Below are 21,528 nucleotides of genomic sequence, written 5' to 3'. Positions count from 1 at the left end.
ACTGGGCGCAGGATAATTTCTGTTCTTGTTCATGTCTTAAAATAATCATATGTCCTTTTTCAGCAGTATCATAATGCAACTCCTCGGAGATGCAAAACTAACTGCGTTACCTACAGCATCTCTTTATCACTATATGACTAGAGTACAAAAACTGTTGCTAGACCAGACCACATGTTTAACCGCAAAGATCCGTGACAAAATGGTTCTTCAACAACGCGTGATTGACCTAAGAGACGACCAGCGGGATCAAGTGGTCAGAAGTACACAGTTGGTTGACACCTATCATTATATTTCACAACATTTGCCTGCTAAGCTAGCGATCACAGCCACCCGATCCCGTTAGTCATCTCATACGGGACAAGTACACCAACCCAATAACACCTATTATCCATGAGACAACTGAAGCGTGTAAATATAAAAATATTTATTCAAGTATTCATGTTTTATATCCATGCATGCATTAGCATACTCAGACATGGTATACACAAGCTAAGGGTATTGATATAATATTTGTATCTACAATCAAGTCAGAACTTTACAACAACTGGTAGGATGATCATGATGGACGGCTTGGTCCTGTGTCGATAACGTGCACTTAATGTAATACTTCAAAATATAAACACAACAATTTTCATGGTCACCCAGCATTTGGGCACAGTATGAAGAAGCTGCATACGTGCATAGCAAGTGTGCGACATTTTGCGACCTTTATCATATGCTTGTAATCATTACAAAATTTCGTTCTCAGTTCAAATCTTAATTGTGTCACCAAACTCCTTCACCATTGTATGCACTCTTTTTTCAGCCACACCTTTATGAACTATGATATGCATAAGGAGGTATTTTGTGATGGATGTCTTAACTATTTTGTGATGGATGTCTGAACTTTTGTTGTTCAAACATACCGCTCCCAATCGTTGTGTATGTGCTTGATTTTACTACATGCTACATTTAAGGTTCCAATTTTGATATTAATAAAGAAATCGGTCAACAGTAATCAATAACTAAACCTTAATCTTAGGCATGGACTAATAACCAGACAATACAAACTGTTACAATACACATCAGAACACTCAGACGTGCGAACAGTTTTGAGTTATATCAGTAAGGAAGCTTTGGCCCTAGACGGGTCCAATATGAGGTAAAAAAAAGCAGTTTTGTCGAATAGGGTGGATAATGCCGCCAGTGTTGGCGTGATGAATCTGTTACTTCGGAGACACACAGAGTCAATGGCGTCATGTTGATACTTGCGAACACTCATTGATGAGTCCAACAACTGTGGGCTGCATCCAAACTGATGTCCGTCATTGCATTGATAGGGCGTGGTCAGGAAGAGTCCAGGTCGTCTTGTGTAGGTCCCCGAACTCGAGGACGGCAATGCCTGGAGCCTGAGATTGTCCAACTCCTCCGTGCTACACTGCGAGGGTCCCAAGCAACAAATTGTATGGATTCATGTGCAGAATGTCGTCCTTTAACAGGGCTGGTGATGTGATGCAGTTACTGCAAAGGGAGACTCTTGCCTTACCTCCTTGGCTGTTTTTTCGGCAAGATCTCGTTCTTGCCTGGTCCGATGTTATGTCACTTTATGATGGACGGCAGACAAGAACTACCGCAGTTGACACAGTCACACAACAGGATAGTGGCAGGGAATTGTTTGGTGAGCACTTGTCAGTCAGTCGGTGACTAAGAGAGACTGAATGTGATGAGACACAGAGCCATTAGAATGGAAACGTGATGTGTATGTGCAGAGTCTGTGCACGTCTCTTCTACTGTGGCGGGCTTGTAGTTTTGGATCCAGTGGTCCACGATCTCTTCGAGGATGGTGAGGGGCATTGGGCCGTTCTCCAGCACCACGGAGTGGAAGTCCCGGATATCAAAGAGTTCTCCTAGAATTAGTACACATAATTGAAAAATTCAAAGAATGGTTTTCATTTTCAATACGTAATACATTTTGAGGGTGTTTGGGCAATTGTATAAACATGCAATTAAAGTCACTGAATCGCTTTTAGAAGTAATACGCACAAAGGCAACAAAATTCATCGGTCAAGAATGTATGGATGAAATTTATGGACTTCTTTAATTTGAGGAACAGGATTCAGAGTGGCATTCCCCTGAGTGAAGGAGTGAGAGTATACCCCGAAACGTCATAAGCCTCAGATTGGCATTCATGTTTCTGATGTTTTTGTCTCCACAAGGTTCCAGTATTTTCCTTTAGACTTCAGAACAACTTTCCTGGTTTCGAAAACACCAAAAGAGCCCTTACATTCTGAATCCTGTGAGAAGGTGACCGTGTAGTCTTTCTCACAGTCCCTGAACCACATCATTTTCCCTATTGCCAAGCCCTCCTTGCAATGCTAAAATCTGCATGAAGCAAGTCTAGATTTACTCTGGTTCAGCAATCTGAATATCCCATCTCACTGTGGCTCCCTTTTCTCCAGAGCATCCTTCACAGAAATTGCAAGTTGCCACTGTTAAGTTCTTACCTAGTGCATCATATGGCGAAGGACCAGGTTCCTTTTTGTTCCGTACTCACCCAATGACTCCTCTGCCCTCTTCCGCAACTCCTTGATTTTGATTTCGCCAATCTTGTATGCGCATGCCTGTCCAGGCCATGTGATATATCGGTCGACCTCTATCGTCATTTCCACCCGGGAGAATGAAGTGTAGTTGAGCATGTACTGGATCGCTTCTTCTCGATCCCATCTGGCAACAAGACAGACAGAAACAATGACTCGTAAGATTCGGAGTGAGTGTTCTCGGTATATGGACTACGATATCACCTATGCTGTTAAGAGTCATGTAGGCATGGGAGAAAATTATGACAAAGTCGTGGCGTTGAAAGATGATGATGATGGCAGGATATTTATATAGCGCACATGTCCATACAACCAGTGCTTGCTCAAAGCACTGATACTTGTTACCCTCGATCATTGGATGTCAGTCTCAGTGTCACATCGTATTATCATTCTCAGCTCCCTGGGAAGTATACAACTTTTGCTCCACTAGACAGGCCGAGTTTTGTTGTGGTTTTCGCTACCTATCGAGGTACCCACTTCACAACTGGGTGGATTGGGACACACAGTCACAGTACTTTATTCACGTTATCTGCACGTTGCTGTACCCACAACTAGATTTGTGCACGTATTCATGTGGCCACCGTCTGGTCAAATACCAACATATTCCTGGGATCTTTTAAGTACATAGGGTTGTGTACTGCACACTCGGAAAGAGTCTGCACACAAAGTTGCCTCTAAGGTTTTTACACCCATTCACAGATGGGCTCGATCCTGACACCATCTCTCGCTGGATCATCAACCTGGTGCTTTATCCAGCTCGCCCACCATGCCCCCTTCACGATCACTGGTTTCAGAGGCAACAAGGAATTTAACCCTGCAAATGTATTTGTATGACTGAATCTACCAGCGATTGTTTTGAGGTACGAGGCTGGCGTATGTTTGGCAGATTCATCTGATTTAAACAGTGAGAGTTATACCATTTGCATTGACGCAAAAGACTACTAATATGCAAAGTAGTGCATTGGTACGGTGGTGGGTCAGCCAGGTGGTTTGAGTAATCGTTCGTCGTACAAAAAACCGAGTTCCCAACTGAGTACAGTATGTGAAGCCCATTTGAGGTGTCCACCGCCGTGACATGGCTGTAATATTGGTAAAAGCGGCACAAAACCATACTCACTCACCACCCTGATACCCATGAGTTGATAGCACTGGCCTACACATGCCGTAATGTTCAAGGAATAGAACGGGAATTGGACTCTTGAGCTTACCCATAATAATGCAATCCTGAATCCACAACCAGTCTGCAAGCCCGGAACATCTCTAGGCTGTACCGACCCATGCTGAAATACAGGGTACACAATGAAGTGATTCGCAGGGTTGGTAGAGTCATTGCGGGGAAAGTAGTTGATCCAAAGAACAACAGTGAGCGGGTCAGTGAAGCAGAAAGGTAGATATATGCGGTTGGAGAGAAGGAACTACTTATCCACGGTTCAAGAGGTAACGACATACTTGCATTACATACATTTGTTGGATGTATACACCGTTATCAATGGCAGGTATGTGTAGTGAATGGTGTACTGAATGTTCACGATGGAAAGTATGGATATAGGGAATGGATGCACTCACCGTTCACGATGGGAGGTAACTGTACAGAATGAGTGCACTCACAACTCACGAAGGGAGGTAACTGTACAGAATGAGTGCACTCACAGCTCACGAAGGGAGGTATTTTTACAGAATGAGTGCACTCACCGTTCACGATGGGAGGTAATTGTACAGAATGAGTGCACTCACAGCTCACGAGGGGACGTATTTTTACAGAATGAGTGCACTCACCGTTCACGATTGGAGGTAATTGTACAGAATGAGTGCACTCACAGCTCACGAAGGGACGTATTTTTACAGAATGAGTGCACTCACCGTTCACGATTGGAGGTAATTGTACAGAATGAGTGCACTCACAGCTCACGAAGGGAGGTAATTATACAGAATGAGTGTACTCACCGTTCACGATGGGAGGTAATTATACAGAATGAGTGCACTCACAGCTCACGAAGGGAGGTAATTATACAATGTGAGTGTACTCACCGTTCACGATGGGAGGTAATTGTACAGAATGAGTGCACTCACAGCTTACGAGGGGAGGTATTTTTACAGAATGAGTGCACTCACCGTTCACGATTGGAGGTAATTGTACAGAATGAGTGTACTCACCGTTCACGATGGAAGGTAATTATACAGAATGAGTGCACTCACAGCTCAAGAAGGGAGGTAATTATACAAAATCGGTGTACTCTCAGTTCACGGTGGAAGATAATTATACAGAATCGGTGTACTCACATTTCACGATGGAAGGTTATTATACAGACAGTTAACAATGAAAGGTATATATGGCGGCTGTATTCACAGTTTACGATGGAAGGTAATTATACAGAATGAGTGCACTCACAGCTCAACAAGGGAGGTAATTATACAGAATGGGTGTCCTCACAGTTCACGATGGAAGGTAATTATACAAAATGAGTGCACTCACAACTCACGAAGGGAGGTAATTTTACAGAATGGATGCACTCACAGCTCACGAAGGGACGTAATTATACAGAAATGAGTGTACTCACAGCTCACGATAGGAGGTAATTATACAGAATGAGTGCACTCACAGCTCAAGAAGGGAGGTAATTATACAAAATCGGTGTACTCTCAGTTCACGATGGAAGGTAATTATACAGAATCGGTGTACTCACATTTCACGATGGAAGGTTATTATACAGACAGTTAACAATGAAAGGTATATATGGCGGCTGTATTCACAGTTTACGATGGAAGGTAATTATACAGAATGAGTGCACTCACAGCTCAACAAGGGAGGTAATTATACAGAATGGGTGTCCTCACAGTTCACGATGGAAGGTAATTATACAGAATGGGTGTACTCACATTTCACGATGGAAGGTTATTATACAGACAGTTAACAATGAAAGGTATATATGGCGGCTGTATTCACAGTTTACGATGGAAGGTAGTTACGTCTATAGGGTGGATGTACTCACAGTTGACGATGGATGGTATGTACTGGTTGGTGTTATTATAGTTCATGATGGCAGGTATGTGCACCTTGCAGATGTACATACAGCACATGACAACGTGACAGTTTCATACAGTGGGTTTATGTACTGGACAAATATGTGGATATTTGTAAATTTAAAAATTATGAATTATGAAGCATTTTTTCATTGAGATACTGGTACAAAATCAGTCACGAAAATACCAGTATCCCTAACTTATTTTGTCCAATATATATTAAAAGTACAACACTATTTTTTCAATGAGAGCCAAACTCACTCGTCAGGTGTACTCGCAGTTGGCATACGTATTTTGGCAAAGTGTATTACCAGTTCACGACGAGAGGTTCACAAAAAGTGTGCATGAATTAACAGTTTTATTTTGCGGTTGACGTATGTGGTTATACTCACAGTTCACGGTCATGCTCATAAAAGTGAAGCTCTTCTCCTAGTGATTCAGCGTATAATGCCCAGCCCTGTTGGAGCAACAAAAGTGTGTAACCATCCCTCATAGAGTACATAACTTCATGGTGTTTACCCTCGGTAAAGCATCTACACATCTCCATACACCAAGTAACGGCTTCGAAGCCCCTATTTAAGAGGCCATTCTGCTTGTCGTAAGAGGCGAGTAACGGGATCGGGTGATCAGGCTCGCTGACTTGGTTGACTCATGTCATCGGTTCCCAATTGCGCAGACCGATGCGCTGTGTGTTGTCTGGTGTAGACCCGATTAATTACAGACCGCTGCCATAAGGCTGGAATATTTGCCGAGTGCGGCGAAAAACTGAACTCACTAGCACACCCATTGCTTCATCCAAACAGTGTTCGCTGCGGTCTTAAAATCCCCATTAGACTGACAAGTCGGAAATGTTCTTACCTCCACGTATGCTGTATAGAAGGGGAAATGGAACGGCACCTCGTAATACCGCGAAAATTCCGTGTTCCGCCGGAAACTTGGCAGACTTGCTTTTAGGGCGTAGCTAGCCTGTAATTCAAGAAAGTGTGTACAAATACAACGAATATATGCGCTGAGGAATGTGTGACACTGGAATATGAATCCACATAACATCTACTGGCCCAGCATTAGCTGGCTGTTGGTTCCAATCCCCGACCCATGATCTAACTGTTCTGTTCATCAATCTTTGTCACTTTCGGGTTTGAACACTGTCCTACTGTGATGCATCGTTATTTTGCGGATAAAACGAATTAAACTACGTTATATTACTCTGTGTGTCTATTGGTGTCACTATAAACTGTTCTGGCAAATAATGTTGCATTGTATGGATAAAGGTTTGTCTGTCGTCCGTGTGACGTACATTACCTGAAGGTGGTGGCCGGGTATTGATTCATGCAGCGTGATAGGCACCATGACGTACGTCCCCCTGTGTTAACACAGAACGCATGGTTAGAAGGATGTCGTACACTTCCGTGTCCAGTTGGAACACTTGTTAGAGCCATGACGTACGTCCTCCTCCCCCTTTGTCAACTCGAGCACAGGATTAGAAAATAGCGAATACTCCTGTGTCAATATAGAATGAACAGCTAGCTAGAACCATGACGTACTTAATCCCTTGTCAATACAGGTAAAAAGAGGAATACCATCACCTGCCAGTCCAGAAAACAAATAATACACGAATTAGGTGACCTGTAACAAGAGACAACACACAGATAGATCTGTGTCAACATGGAATACACGCTTTCTATCATGCACGATGCACGTCCTCTGTAACAAGAGCCAACACAGAGCTAGATCCATGACGCATGGCCTCTGTGTCAACATGGAATACACGCTTTCTATCATGCACGATGCACGTCCTCTGTAACAAGAGCCAACACAGAGCTAGATCCATGACGCATGGCCTCTGTGTCAACATGGAATAAAAGGTTTCTATCATGCACGATGCACGTCCTCTGTAACAAGAGCCAACACAGGGCTAGATCCATGACGCATGGCCTCTGTGTCAACATGGAATACACGCTTTCTATCATGCACGATGCACGTCCTCTGTAACAAGAGCCAACACAGAGCTAGATCCATGACGCATGGCCTCTGTGTCAACATGGAATAAAAGGTTTCTATCATGCACGACACACGTCCTCTGTAACAAGAGCCAACACAGAGCTAGATCCATGACACATGGCCTCTGTGTCAACATGGAATAAAAGGTTTCTATCATGCACGACACACGTCCCCTATAACAACAGGGAACACAGATCTAGATCCATGACGCATGGCCTCTGTGTCAACATGGAATAAAAGGTTTCTATCATGCACGACACACGTCCTCTGTAACAAGAGCCAACACAGAGCTAGATCCATGACGCATGGCCTCTGTGTCAACATGGAATAAAAGGTTTCTATCATGCACGACACACGTCCCCTATAACAACAGGGAACACAGATCTAGATCCATGACGCATGGCCTCTGTGTCAACATGGAATACACGCTTTCTATCATGCACGACACACGTCCCCTATAACAACAGGGAACACAGATCTAGATCCATGACGCATGACCTCTGTGTCAACATGGAATAAAAGGTTTCTATCATGCACGACACACGTCCTCTGTAACAACAGGGAACACAGATCTAGATCCATGACGCATGACCTCTGTGTCAACATGGAATAAAAGGTTTCTATCATGCACGACACACGTCCCCTATAACAACAGGGAACACAGATCTAGATCCATGACGCATGGCCTCTGTGTCAACATGGAATAAAAGGTTTCTATCATGCACGACACACGTCCTCTGTAACAAGAGCCAACACAGAGCTAGATCCATGACGCATGGCCTCTGTGTCAACATGGAATAAAAGGTTTCTATCATGCACGACACACGTCCCCTATAACAACAGGGAACACAGATCTAGATCCATGACGCATGGCCTCTGTGTCAACATGGAATACACGCTTTCTATCATGCACGACACACGTCCCCTGTAACAACAGGGAACACAGATCTAGATCCATGACGCATGGCCTCTGTGTCAACATGGAATAAAAGGTTTCTATCATGCACGACACACGTCCTCTGTAACAAGAGCCAACACAGAGCTAGATCCATGACGCATGGCCTCTGTGTCAACATGGAATAAAAGGTTTCTATCATGCATGACACACGTCCCCTGTAACAACAGGGAACACAGATCTAGATCCATGACTCATGCAATCTATGGCAACATGGAATAAAAGGTTTCTATCATGCATGACGCAAGTCCCATGTACCTGGGAACACACAGCTAGATCCATGACACATATGCCATATTGTGCCAACATATATTACACCGTTAGCATCACACCTGACGTACGTCCCATGTAACGACTGAGAAAGCGCAGCTAGAACCATGACGTATGCCCTCATTGTCAATACATATTACATCATGCGTGACGTACGTCAGCTCTTCCAAACCTGAACACCCGATTGGACTATGTCGTGTACCCTTGTGTCAACACAACATAGAAGGTTAGAATCTTGCATGTCGTCCCTCGTCATCGTCAACACAGCTAACATCACGGTGACAACCCCTTTGTTCAACCACAACATGCAGTCATGACTTACAATAGTTAAGATAGAATACACAGACATAGCTATGACACATGCCTCTTGTCAGCACAGTAGCAACAATATTCATGTTAAAGATAACATTTCACATTACAGGATGTCACATCCATATTTACCCTTTTAAGGGCAAAATGCTAGATGACCAGATGACTGGTGAATGACCACCAGGCAGGGGACACTTGATCATATCAACACAGATTGGATGAATTCAGGAATGAATAAACACAGTAGTAGCACCTACGTCTCTTTTGGCCTGTACAGATTGACGAGGAAAATACCGGGTCTTGATCCATCCTCTGATCCAGATATGTACTGTCCCCCCGGACCATCATACGGCATAGGCTCCACCCTGAAACACACCCACAGTGACGTGCTAACTCACGACCCCCACACTTTCATGCAGTCTTTTTTTTGTTTGTTTTTATGCTTGTCAGAATACGATAGACATGTTCCGCAACATGGTAGTAAACATCTGTTCACGGCAACCAACTTTTACAACTTACTTTACTGGAAGATTAGGAAGATTACTGAAAACTTCTGGCAGCCTTGGTTTCACTCGCTCATTTACTATTTTCTGGTATGCCTCCAGCAGTTCCTCCTGTGGGATACAAGGAGAAGGTTGGATCGAATAGTAGATCGCGTTGATGTTTGCAGAATTCTTATTATATTATATTATTACATAGGTAGTCTATCCCTTATGCATGCTCTTCTTTGTTTTTCTATGGATCATTGGGTGTTAATTTCAACAGCGTCTTGGAAATCATATAAGTCTAGCAGCCTAATAGGTGCACTGTGTTAACGTGGCTTTCCCATCATTATGAACGACCCATTCACAACTGGGTGGACAGGGACACAGTTACAGCACCTTGTCCAAGTTGTCCAATGCACTTTGTGCATGTTGGTGTACCCGCAACTAGATGCTTGCATGTATTATTGTGCCACCATCTGGTCATCTACCAACGGATTCATGGGTTGTGTACTGAACACTAGGGGTTTTGACTACACTGAAAGAGGTTTTCACATCGAGTCACAGGTGTGCTCGAGGACACCTCAGCCTCACTGGATCACTGGTCTTGTGTCTCAGACCCCGCCCCGCCTCCAGACTTCAGTGAATGTATTTAGTACAACATCTATGCAGTGAGGGTGATTCCGAACGATATATTTGGCGTATCTTACCTCTGTTTCCATATGCAATGATGTATCGTTCTTTAACATTGCAAAGTACTCTGCAACAGATCCTTTGAAATTCTGTCTTTCCAAGGCCTGAAGTAGAGAGCAGTTAATATAATGTCACACACCTGAGTCTATTTTGTTCAGTTGGGTACCTTTCATTTCACGAAAGTTACCCGATATCCTATTTCAATATATCAGGGATGGTGGGGTAGCCTAGTGGTAGAATTGTTCGTTCGTCGAACCTGGAACCCGCGTTCGATTCCGCACATAGGTCAAATATAATTCTGGTGTCTCCCGAAATGATATTGCTAGTGTATTTCTAAAAGCACCTATGCACTTGATCTCATAACATGTGACCAACCACGTCTCCCTTCCCCTATCAACCTCGCGACCTCGTAGGCAACGTTACCAAGTCTCTCCTTCTCTATCAACCTTAGGGCGCCGTTGCCAGTGTTACCACGTCTCTCCTCCTTCAACCCACGATTTTCTTTCCAATGTTACCATGTCTCACCTTCGATATCAACCCGTGGAACTCCTGGCCGGTGTTACCATGTCTCACCTCCTTCAACCCCACGACTCTCAAGCCACTTGTTACCACGTCTCACATTCTCTATCAACCCCACGACCTCCTGGTCATTGTTACCACGTCTCACCTTCCCTGTCAACCCCACGACCTCGTGGTCATTGTTACCATGTTTCACCTTCCCTGTCAACCCCACGACCTCGTGGTCATTGTTACCATGTCTCACCTTCACTATCAGTTCCCAGACTTCCGCCAATAAGGCGGAAGAGTAGACTAGTGGTTAAAGCGTTGGCTCGGGTTCTATTCCCCGCATGGGTACAATGTGTGAAGCCCATTCTGGTGTTCCTCGCCATGATATTGCTTGAATATTGCTAAAAGCGGCGTAATGTTACCACATGTCACCTTTTCCACCAACACCACGATCTCCTAGCTAAAATGGTGCCATGTCTCACCTTCTCCATCAGCCCTTTGATCCTCTCCACCTCCTGCAGCCCTATCTGATGAACCCTCTCTGGACTCATGTCTGTGGACAGATGCCATTCGAGACAGGCCTTGTAATAGTCCAGTCCATAGTTTAGGGATCCCACACCCCATTTTGGCCTCGTGTATGGGAAATATTCCTACAGGAAGACAGAGCAAGCTCGTAACAAATTCCATACAATTACCTGGTACCTTCGGTTACGTCAAAAATGTTTACTAAAAATGAAATCCTTCAGTAAAACCATGTTAGAAAAAAACACAAAAACAGTCAACAGATTCTTTTTTTTCATCGGAGGAGCCGAAAAGGGGTAAACTCACTATTTCCAGAAATGTCTTCAAGTCATGGAATGCTTGAAGTACACCTTGAATTGCAGCGCGCGCTCTGTATCGCATGTCCCCTCTGCGAAAAAGAAGAAAATACGTTTGATCACATCGTCTTCCTCAAGCGTGACGCATTTGCAAGAATAACATTAATTTTACATAATATGCAGCTTGGTACATGCTGGGTAAGAGATGGTTCGTTCCCTGATTCGTATCCTGAAAGCTTGATGAGAGTGAGTAAGTCAGTTAGTGGGTTTCGGGGAGTGAGTGAGTAAGTGCGAGAGTGGTTTAGATAAGTTTCCTGAATCCTATTAAGAGATTGAGAGATGAGCAGTTCCCTATACTCACTGTCTCTCAAGAATGCCGACAAATTATACCATGTGATGACAGTTTCATCTACGGAAATGCCTGGCGTATAATATGTGTTATCTGCAGGACATCAAGTTACAACATACGAATTACTGATATCGACAATAATAAACATTAACTCTCGCACTACTTTTTTATATGACTCGTCAATTTCAAGATATTTCAGACTGATAAAGTATCTGGGATTGATGAACACGTGACTAACTTGACTTGATCGTCTATTGGCAGCTCTTCAAGAATAGCGGTGAATGGTTGATAGAAGGCCGATTCTTCCGGGTCCACCAGCAGCCGTTCTATCTGTCCTGGCACACGGTCCTACAGGATCCAGGAAGACTAGGAATTATAATGTCATCCCTTCTCTCTTTTGTACCATTTATCACAAATACGCTTACACGAAGCCATCCACTGTCTGTGTTCCGAGGGAGCAAAGAGCCCGCAACTTCAGATTACCTGCCCTTGAGTTTTATTTGTCAATTTGATTGGCTGCACCATGTACCAATCAGAATGCGAATAACACTAAACTTTGGAGTTGGCAATGTTAACAACATGGCGGCCAGTTAAGCTGATCATGGTCGAGTTTGAGCAAAATTAGTACGCTGAAAAACATTGATGTCAATGTCATTAAGAATGTCTCTTTACTTTTATTTTATGTACAAATAAGAATTAGGAATAGAATATTTTCATACATTATTATTTACGATTCATGTGATGTGTGATCACGCACCTGAATGTATTATGGGCCAGTTGCCTGTTTACTGAATAAACTTGTCTGTCTGTTTATGTACTTCATAGGGTTTATGCAATACGGTCCAACTCCGTTGTGCCGAACACGTCGGGACAAAGGGTAAGAGTTCCACTTACCCGAGTGCTCGACACATCCGTCAACATAGAATAATGATACAGATAAAGAAATCGGCAGGAACTGAGAGATGAGTTCGACACCACCGATATTTCGTTTCAACCGAATTCGAGCCATCAGAGTTCGACTGTAATAAATAGTTTTACTTGCCACTGACGCGTTGTGGGACGTCCTGTTTATCGTTATAGCCGTTCTGTACAGGTCTATGTATTCGCTGAGCTGTAAAACATGAACATGTACGTATATATATATACCCTGATGGGTCTAGATGTACGGTAATCTCCTTATTAAAGCGTTTGATGGTATGCATCGTAAGGTGCGGCTGTGGGGACTGGGTGGTCAGGCCCCCAGACTTGACTGACGCAAGTCATTGTATCCCAATTCCGTAGATCGATGCTCACAATGTATCACCCGATTGCCTGACACAAACGTGATTATTTACAGACGCTACCATGCAGCTGGAACAACAAACAAACAAACAAACATACCAAACATACACTACAGCTGAAATATATGACGTTGATTCAGATATATGAAATCGAGTGCTCAGACAAATTCTAGTTGCCGTAAAGAGCAAAACAGATTAATGGAATCAGAAATCACATGAATTCCCGTTTATTGAAATCCTTGCTTTCGTTATGTTTGAAACATCGTAAATGAGAATGCAGATTGCCCACAAATTCTAGTTGGCCTTACGAGCAAAAAGCATCAGTGGAATTCAAAATTAGTCGGAATTCTGTTCATCAAAAAAAACTCTGGGTTGTCGTTATTTGTAACTCATTGTGAAGAATATGATAAATAATAACAACAACAAAAAAAAAAAAAAAAAAAGAAAAAAAAAAAAAGAAAAAAAGAACCAAACCAAAACAAAACAAAAAACATATTGCCAAGCAGCCATACCTGGAATGGAGTGTTCTGAAGACGGGTGATAAAGTTCTCATAGTCGCCGCGTGTGAAGAAGGGCGTGGCCTCCACATCGTGGACCGGGTCCAGATGTATACCCTCCAGGAAGTTGAGAGGATTTAGCGACCCGAATCTGTGGATGGAACTATTTACATGAGCAAAACAAACAGCCGTCATCATGTTTCATTATTTCTGCATTCTTTGAATATTTCCTCTGGGCTGCGACTTCGGTGACAAGTAATATACAGAGACACGTTACTACTGTGTTGGTAACAGATTATTCTAGCTTATACACACACCAGATGCCAAAAGTACGGCAGCGTATTTGGACCATGGTGAATTTGTTTTGTGTGTCAGTATCTCCTACGTACGACTTAGTATCTCCTACGTAGGACTTAATATCTCCTACGTACGACTTAGTATCTCCTACGTAGGACTTACTATCTCCTGCGTAGGACTTATTATCACCTACATAGGACTTACTATCACCTTAAGTCCTACGTAGAAGATAGTATTCCTAACTCCTAGTTAGGAGATAGTAAGTCCTACGTATGAGATAATAAGTCCTACGTAGGGAATAACAAGTCCTACGTAGGAGATAATAAGTCCTACGTAGGACATAGGACTTAATATCTCCTACGTAGGTGATAATAAGTCCTACGTAGAAGATAGTGACACCAAAACATTTTTCACCATGGTCCTAATACGCTGTCGTACTTCCGTACAAAAGATGTATGGGTAAAAGTTACTGTTTTGTGAATGATCGCATGTCCGAAACGATACAGACTCGCATGATAGTGTATTGTGGGTGACGGATGCTGCAGAACTACGTATATTCGATATGGTGTCTTCCCAGCCAACCTGCTCCACTTGAAGCCTTTCACGTAGGTCGTCAACACGTCTTTGAAGATACGGTAGTTTATGACGTCAGAGTCACATAGTTCGGAAGGATCTATCTGCTCAAGATCGTAAAGGAAACCGTCTGCTATGTTCTGGAACAAAGGATATTGAAACCAACATCATCATCCATTGATGATATTTCCGAAATTTTAGGGGATGACGTGGCTTGAATTCTCTTGAACCATATACTAGTATTCATAGTGAGTCAACTCGCAAAATGCTCCTTGGGGAGAATCCACTTACGTATCTCTCTATCATCTTTGACGCGTTGAAGGACTGGAGCCTGTCATTAAAGCGGTAAGTCCCTACGTACGTTGCGAACTGTGGTGAGTCCGCCAATCTCCATGCATAGAAGTCCTTGAACAGTGTTTGGAGGATAGAACCGGCATCGCCTGAAACCAATATGATATGTATATACAAAGTAACGATTCACTGGCATCAGTTGCTACCTTGGATTTCACCTTACATTAAAATCTTGGAGCTACTACTTGATGATAAGTGGCACTCAAATTCTCCTCATATTGCCATTCCATCACCATGCCAAACTCTCACACTGTGACGCTTGCACGCTACAACACTGGCAGAAATCCACACCACCATATTGAAAAAATACTACACTAACACACTAACTACATAATATGCTAACACACATATACACCTTGACACAAACACGCTAACACACCCTGACACAAACACACTAAAAAACCTGGCACTAACAAACCCTGACATTAGCACACTGTCGTCAAGTTATACTAACACATACATACATCTTGTCACATACACACTAACTCACCCGGACACAAACGCACTAACACACCTTGACACAAACACACTAAAATACTTGGCACTAACACGCTAACACTACGTAATACTAACACACCAACACATATACATAAAAACATTGTTACATTAACACACTGTGATGCAAATTCTCTGTACCACTTACACACTGTCACACAAACGCCCCGCAATACTAACACACTAACACATAATCATTAACAGGCTGTCACACAAACACTGTGACACAAACTAGCTCTCTGTAACACTAACACACTAACACACGTGCATTAACAGGCTCTGTCACACAAGCACACTAGCACAGTGACACAAACTCTCGACCACTCTCACACTTTGCGACACAAGTTTTCTGTCACATTAGCACACTAACACTGTACGTCACTGACTGTCTGTCACACTAACACCTTAACGTAGTATGACACAAGTCTGTCTCATGAACACACTAGCACACTGTGACACACATTCTCTGTATCATTCACACTAACACATTGAAACACCAACTCTTTGACACATTAACACATATACAGGTGTTCACACTAACACACAGACACACAAACTCTCTGTCACAATAACACACAAACACATTGTCAGGCAAACTCTGTCACACTAGCACACCGTAACACCAACTCCCTGTCGCATTAACACACTAACGCACTGTGATGCAAACTCTGTCATACCAGCACACTGTAACACACTCTCTGTAGCGTTAGCACAGTCCCACACACACTCTCTGTCACACTAACATGCGTGCTGTGACGCTAACTCTCTGTTATAGTAGCACTATGACACACATATTCTCTGTAACGCTAACACCCTAACACATATACACTAACATGAAGTCCGATCAAGACACTAACACACAGTGACACATATTCACACTAATACATATACATTAACAGGCTGACACACTAAAAGTGACAGACAACAGTGACACAAACTATCTGTCACAGGAACACACTAACACACTTTGACACAAATTCTCTGTAACACTAACACCCTGTGACACAAACTCGCTGTAACACTGACACACTGTGACACAGACTCTCTGTAACATTAACGCACTAACATTAACGCATTAACATTCTGTGACACAAAATTTCTATAGCACTAACACACTGTGGCACAAACTTTCTGTGACACGAAATTACACTGTGACACAAACTCTGTAGCATTAGCACATTCTCACACAAACTTTCTGTCACACTAACATGTTGTGACGCAAACTCTGTGTCACACTGTCACACTGCGGCACTAGCACACAAACACTCTGTGTCACTTTACGCAGCTTACCTCGAATGTGCGTGTACAGGGTGAGAACCGACACTAGCAGTACTGACAGCAGTCTGTAATGGAACAATCGTGCGTGTAAATCAGCGTATAAATCAGCGTATAAATCAGCGTATAAATCAACGTATAAATCAACGTATGAATCTCGAACAAACACATTATCTATCAGTTGAGATTAATTCCATGATACCAGAACTTAATCACGTGGGTTCTCATCAAGTTCCTCCTGATACTTTTGTACCGTTTCTGTAGGTTCACAGAAGATTATTTTGGCATTGCTTGAATGTAATCTACAAACCTACTTGGATTCTCGCCAAGTGAATTGCGCTGTAAGATGGTATGCTTGGCCTACATTCCCGTCTATACATAGATGAATGTTTATGTTGTGTATTTTCTTGGCTTATGGTACGATGTAATCTGACACAGCATCAACGTCCGGGAACGCCCTGACATATCGCCTGCAGGAGAGGTCAACGATCCACATCGCGATCGCTCTCACATGACTTGCTTCAACGGTTCAGGAAGGTAACCTTCTTGCAAAACGTACATGAATGGTCAAGTTTGCAATGGAACCCAGGGTGATTCTCAGAGATGAGATATGAGTCTCGTTCCACTCACCACGCCTAGGATATAACATACCTCGTGTCACATGTTACTATATACCTACATGTTACTATATACCTATATGTTACTATTCACCTACATGTTACTATATACCTATATGTTACAGGTTCCAGTAATGAGAAAAAGGGTGTCGATCTGATCTATTTCAAGCGGGAGAAGTTACGGGCCCCTATAATGACAAAGAAGGTGTGACTGATCGATCTCACACGGTAGAAGTTTAACAAATTGGAAAGAAGGTGAAAGAAGGTGGCTGATCGACCTTACTAAATCGAAGTTACAGATAGATGAAAAGACGAAAGGGTTGTCAGTCTATACTTCGTGCACAAAATAAATAAATAAATAAATAAATAAATAAATAAATAAATAAATAAATAACCATGTAAGGTCTACGATAGCTGTGTGCAATTTTAATAATTGGCGTATTTTAAAGTTTCCTCGGGATCATGTGTAGTGGTCCCAGCTGACTTCCCATATGATCCCAGTTCTGCAAATAAATTTGTGACGGGAAATCTTATGTATTAAATATACTTCTGCCTCGGTTAGTAAAGTAAACTGAAGTTGTGTGACCCAAATGCACCACTGATGTCACCGGAATTAGACCAGGTTTGCCTTGACGTCATCCGTCTATCTACACGTATTCATTTATACCAGCTAAGCGGGTGGTGAGGTAGCCTATAGTGGTTAAAACGTTTGCTCACCACGCCTAAGTCTCAGGTCGGATTCCACCATGGGTGCAAATGTGTGAATCCGGTTTCTGGTATCTAACACCGTGATGTCGCTGCAGTGTTGCTAAAGATGGTGTAAAACACTCATTCTCGCTGTTAACTGGGACAATTGCTGTCTCCGAAGTTTTAACTGTCGGTGATTTCACATTAGATATGAAAACGAGGTGTATCTGTGCAGATATTCTAATTAACACTGCTTACAATCAGTATCAATATTTAAAAAAACCCGCTTCACTAATCAAGTCAGATTGCATTCATAAAAAAAGTTGTTTAACAAACTATCATACAAATATTGACACAGTTCACTGTTCGTTACGGCGGAGGAGTACAGAGAAATGGACAGCCAGGTGTTCGAGAAGCAAGTGGACAAATGCCGAAAGTTTTTGATTCATTAACCAGTGCTGTGTTGTCTCCATGCTTTTTCGCACACGTGGCTGTCCTTTTCTTTGAACTCCTCCCTCGTAACAAACAGTGAACTCGGTCAATGTTTTCGAGATAGTTTGTTAAACATTTTTTTTTATTTTTAGGACAAATGTTCTGTAACAATCTCACAGAGTTGGTATGATGTTTTAATTGTGATCAGATTTTCATTGAGTATTTTATGTTTATTAGTTTTCAAGTTAGATTGCAATTCATCGGTCCACTTTTAAGCCAAACGGACAATAACCGAGAACGAGTGAAGGGCATATGTATTCGCGATACCAGATGGCGTGTGTGTCTTCACATTACTCTGCCTTCTCCTTTGAACCATTTCTCAAAGTTCCGTCAATGTCAGAACACTATCTCCTCTGTTGTACAAGCTTTTTGTCCATATCTTCACTTCACTTAATCTACTCAGTTATACCGTCTCTTTGTCAGTGTCTTCACTTTATCTACTCACATGTACCAACTCCTTGTTAATGTCTTCATTTTATCTACTCAGCCCTCACTACACTCAAGCTACTCAGCGGCGAGAGCTTCCCATTTGTCTTAACTAAATCTACTCAGCTGTCCCAACTCTCTGTCAATGTCTTCACTTTTTCAAGTCAGTTGTATCAACTCTCTGTCAATGTCTTCATTTTATCTACTCAGCCATCCCAACTCTCTGTCAGTGTCTTCACTTTATCTTCTCAGATGTACCACCCTCTGTTAATGTCTTTACTTCATCTACTCTGTTATACCGGCTGCCTGTCAATGTATTCACTTTATCTGCTCGATTGTATCGGCTGTCTGGCAATGTCTTCACTTTATGTACTCAGTTATACAAGCTCTCTGTCAGTGTCTTCACTTTATCTTTTGAGATGTACCACTCTCTGTTAATGCCGTTACTTCATCTACTCTGTTATACCTGCTGTCTGTCAATGTCTTCACTTTATGCACTCAGTTATACCAGCTCTCTGTCAGTGTCTTCACTTTATCTACTCAGATGCCCCAGCTCTCTGTCAATGTCTTCACTTTACCGACTCTGTTATACCGGCTCTCTTTCAGTATCATCACTTTATCTACTCAGCTCTACCAGCCCTGTGTCAATGTCTTCCCTTTGTCTACTCAGAGAGTTGCGCCGACTCTGCGTCAAAGTTGAAATCATCCGCCAATCTAGTAAACACTCCTTTGCACCAGACGCATCATTTTCCAAAAGTGTTTACTCTGGAAAGTCAGGAATGATGATATCTTTGTTTTCTTTTTAATGTGTTCCCGTCACTGGCGAACATAAGCAACAGCATCCTTTTGAACCCAAGGTGAACACGTAACACGAATCTTTAGGTCCACTGGCTGCAAATGCGGTTATCACTGCATGTCGTGAAGTGCCTCCAAACATTTAGAACGTAGAAAGACGGAAGGACCCTCTGGTGAAACAACACTTCAGACGAACCACCATGACGCATGTAAAGAGCACTGTATGAAAGTCGTGTGCATCAGTGGATGGGCTTAAACAAGCGATAGAGCTTGGGATGGGTTTGCCTCTTAATAAACTGGAATATTGTGTTTCTTCTGTTTATACATCATATGTTTCCTATGTTTATAAATCATCTTTCCTCTGCTCATGTGTCCTAATATATAATCTATATATCATTATGTTTCTTATGTTAAATATTATTTTCCCCCTGTTTATGTGTCCTAATATTTCATCTCATGTATTTTCTCCTGTTTATCTGTCCTAATGTTTCATCTATATATTGTTGTTTCCTCTGTTGATATATCATTAAGTTCCCTCAGGTTACATATCATGTTTCTTCTGTTTATGTGTCCGAATGTTTCATCCAAATATTATATATACAACCTAATTCTGGTTATGGCACTATACCGATACATAAATGTACTGACGTATGACAGCAAAATGTAACGAGGGCTGTCAACCTGTCTGTCATCATGACCAAAGGGTTGTCATACTACTGGTGATAGCATGAGGGTTCACTCAGTGCACCGAGCTCAGAGTACTGGCATGGAAGAGAAAGGTGCATCAGCCTGTGTAAGTACTTCCGTCCTTGCAAACTCACCATGAACTGGGCTGGTTCTGTTTGGTGGTGCACGTGCAGATCACAAGCAGATTACCGACTTACCTAAGGAGCGCCATGCTGTGGTTTGCGGATGATGTTACACGAGCGGGGTGTTATTGTTGGCTCTGGTCTGCATGGGAATGGTGGCGACATATGGATGCACTTTGTACGAGAAGACTTTTCTTGTGTTTTCTTTTCATTTGTAAAATAAACACGAACCTCTTCCTACTTTCCATCCAAGTGTACATAATGTGGATTCCAGATATTGGCATTTACACTCCTTAGGAATATAAAGTAATCATGCAAGTGATCTCTGAAAATGTTTACATTTACTTAACAGATTTCAACTCTGCACGATCTGTCCTCGCCATGACTTCATGAAGCTACTTTTGAAGACATAGTTCATAACATTTTAAATGGTGTAGCTAATTCAAAGTGTATTTTCTTGTATGCTCATTAAAGATACAATGATAATTAATACCACAAAGCGGTAACTGAACAACTGAAAACACACATTAATGTATTGACAATCGGGATGGAATGCTTTTCCTAAGACCGTTTTTTGTTACACAAGTGAACTCCTGTGTGCAGGTTTTGGTAATGTTTATGTTATATGTGGGTTACGCAAGCTAGATTTGCCTTTTAATAATCTAGGATGTTTTTTCCCCGAAAGTCCGTATTTTTCACATTCCTTGAACACAACCACTTGCCCGGTTCTCAGATTTGTCTGTCTGGAGCCGTCTTCAAACTCTCGTTACACAAGCCGAGGGCAAGATGGAGATATCGTTAGGGGTAAATCATATAACACATGTCCAGCTCGTGGCATGGCGGCAGATGCGGTGTTTTTAAGACGTGAATGTTCATATGCACTCACATGACCAACCGAGAGAGAACTGCGTCCTCACCGACGGCTTTGTTGATATGAAGTACGGAATGTAGAA

The 21,528-nt window shown here is 42.4% G+C and overlaps 1 protein-coding gene across 1 annotated transcript; it reads right to left on the bottom strand.

Annotated features, from left to right (window-relative positions):
* Positions 1-409: 409 nt before the first annotated feature.
* On the bottom strand, positions 410-20,664 carry LOC137269880 (uncharacterized). The gene is made up of 18 exons (XM_067803715.1): positions 20,651-20,664; positions 16,765-16,817; positions 14,920-15,068; positions 14,638-14,768; positions 13,774-13,909; positions 13,024-13,092; positions 12,220-12,329; positions 11,643-11,724; positions 11,297-11,464; positions 10,325-10,411; positions 9,652-9,746; positions 9,390-9,497; positions 6,900-6,960; positions 6,456-6,563; positions 5,990-6,054; positions 3,785-3,856; positions 2,534-2,703; positions 410-1,886 (listed from the first exon to the last, which is right to left on the bottom strand). The coding sequence occupies exons 1-18, from the start codon at positions 20,662-20,664 to the stop codon at positions 1,684-1,686; spliced, it is 1,881 nt and encodes a 626-aa protein (XP_067659816.1). The 3' UTR covers positions 410-1,683.
* Positions 20,665-21,528: the final 864 nt, after the last annotated feature.

Source organism: Haliotis asinina, unplaced genomic scaffold, assembly GCF_037392515.1.
Source record: "Haliotis asinina isolate JCU_RB_2024 unplaced genomic scaffold, JCU_Hal_asi_v2 scaffold_17, whole genome shotgun sequence".
In the NCBI taxonomy this organism is placed as follows: Eukaryota; Metazoa; Mollusca; class Gastropoda; order Lepetellida; family Haliotidae; genus Haliotis; species Haliotis asinina.
The sequence above is the reverse complement of the archived record's forward strand: the minus strand, read 5'-3'. Positions and strand labels throughout refer to the sequence as shown.

Bases quoted from the DNA above. Each gene is read 5' to 3' on its own strand.
- LOC137269880 (XM_067803715.1), bottom strand. The intron at 14,769-14,919 runs GTAAGTGGATTC...CCTTTGTTCCAG, and splicing joins CAAAGATGATAGAGAGATAC to AACATAGCAGACGGTTTCCT. The intron at 6,055-6,455 runs GTAAGAACATTT...TTGCTCCAACAG, and splicing joins TCTATACAGCATACGTGGAG to GGCTGGGCATTATACGCTGA.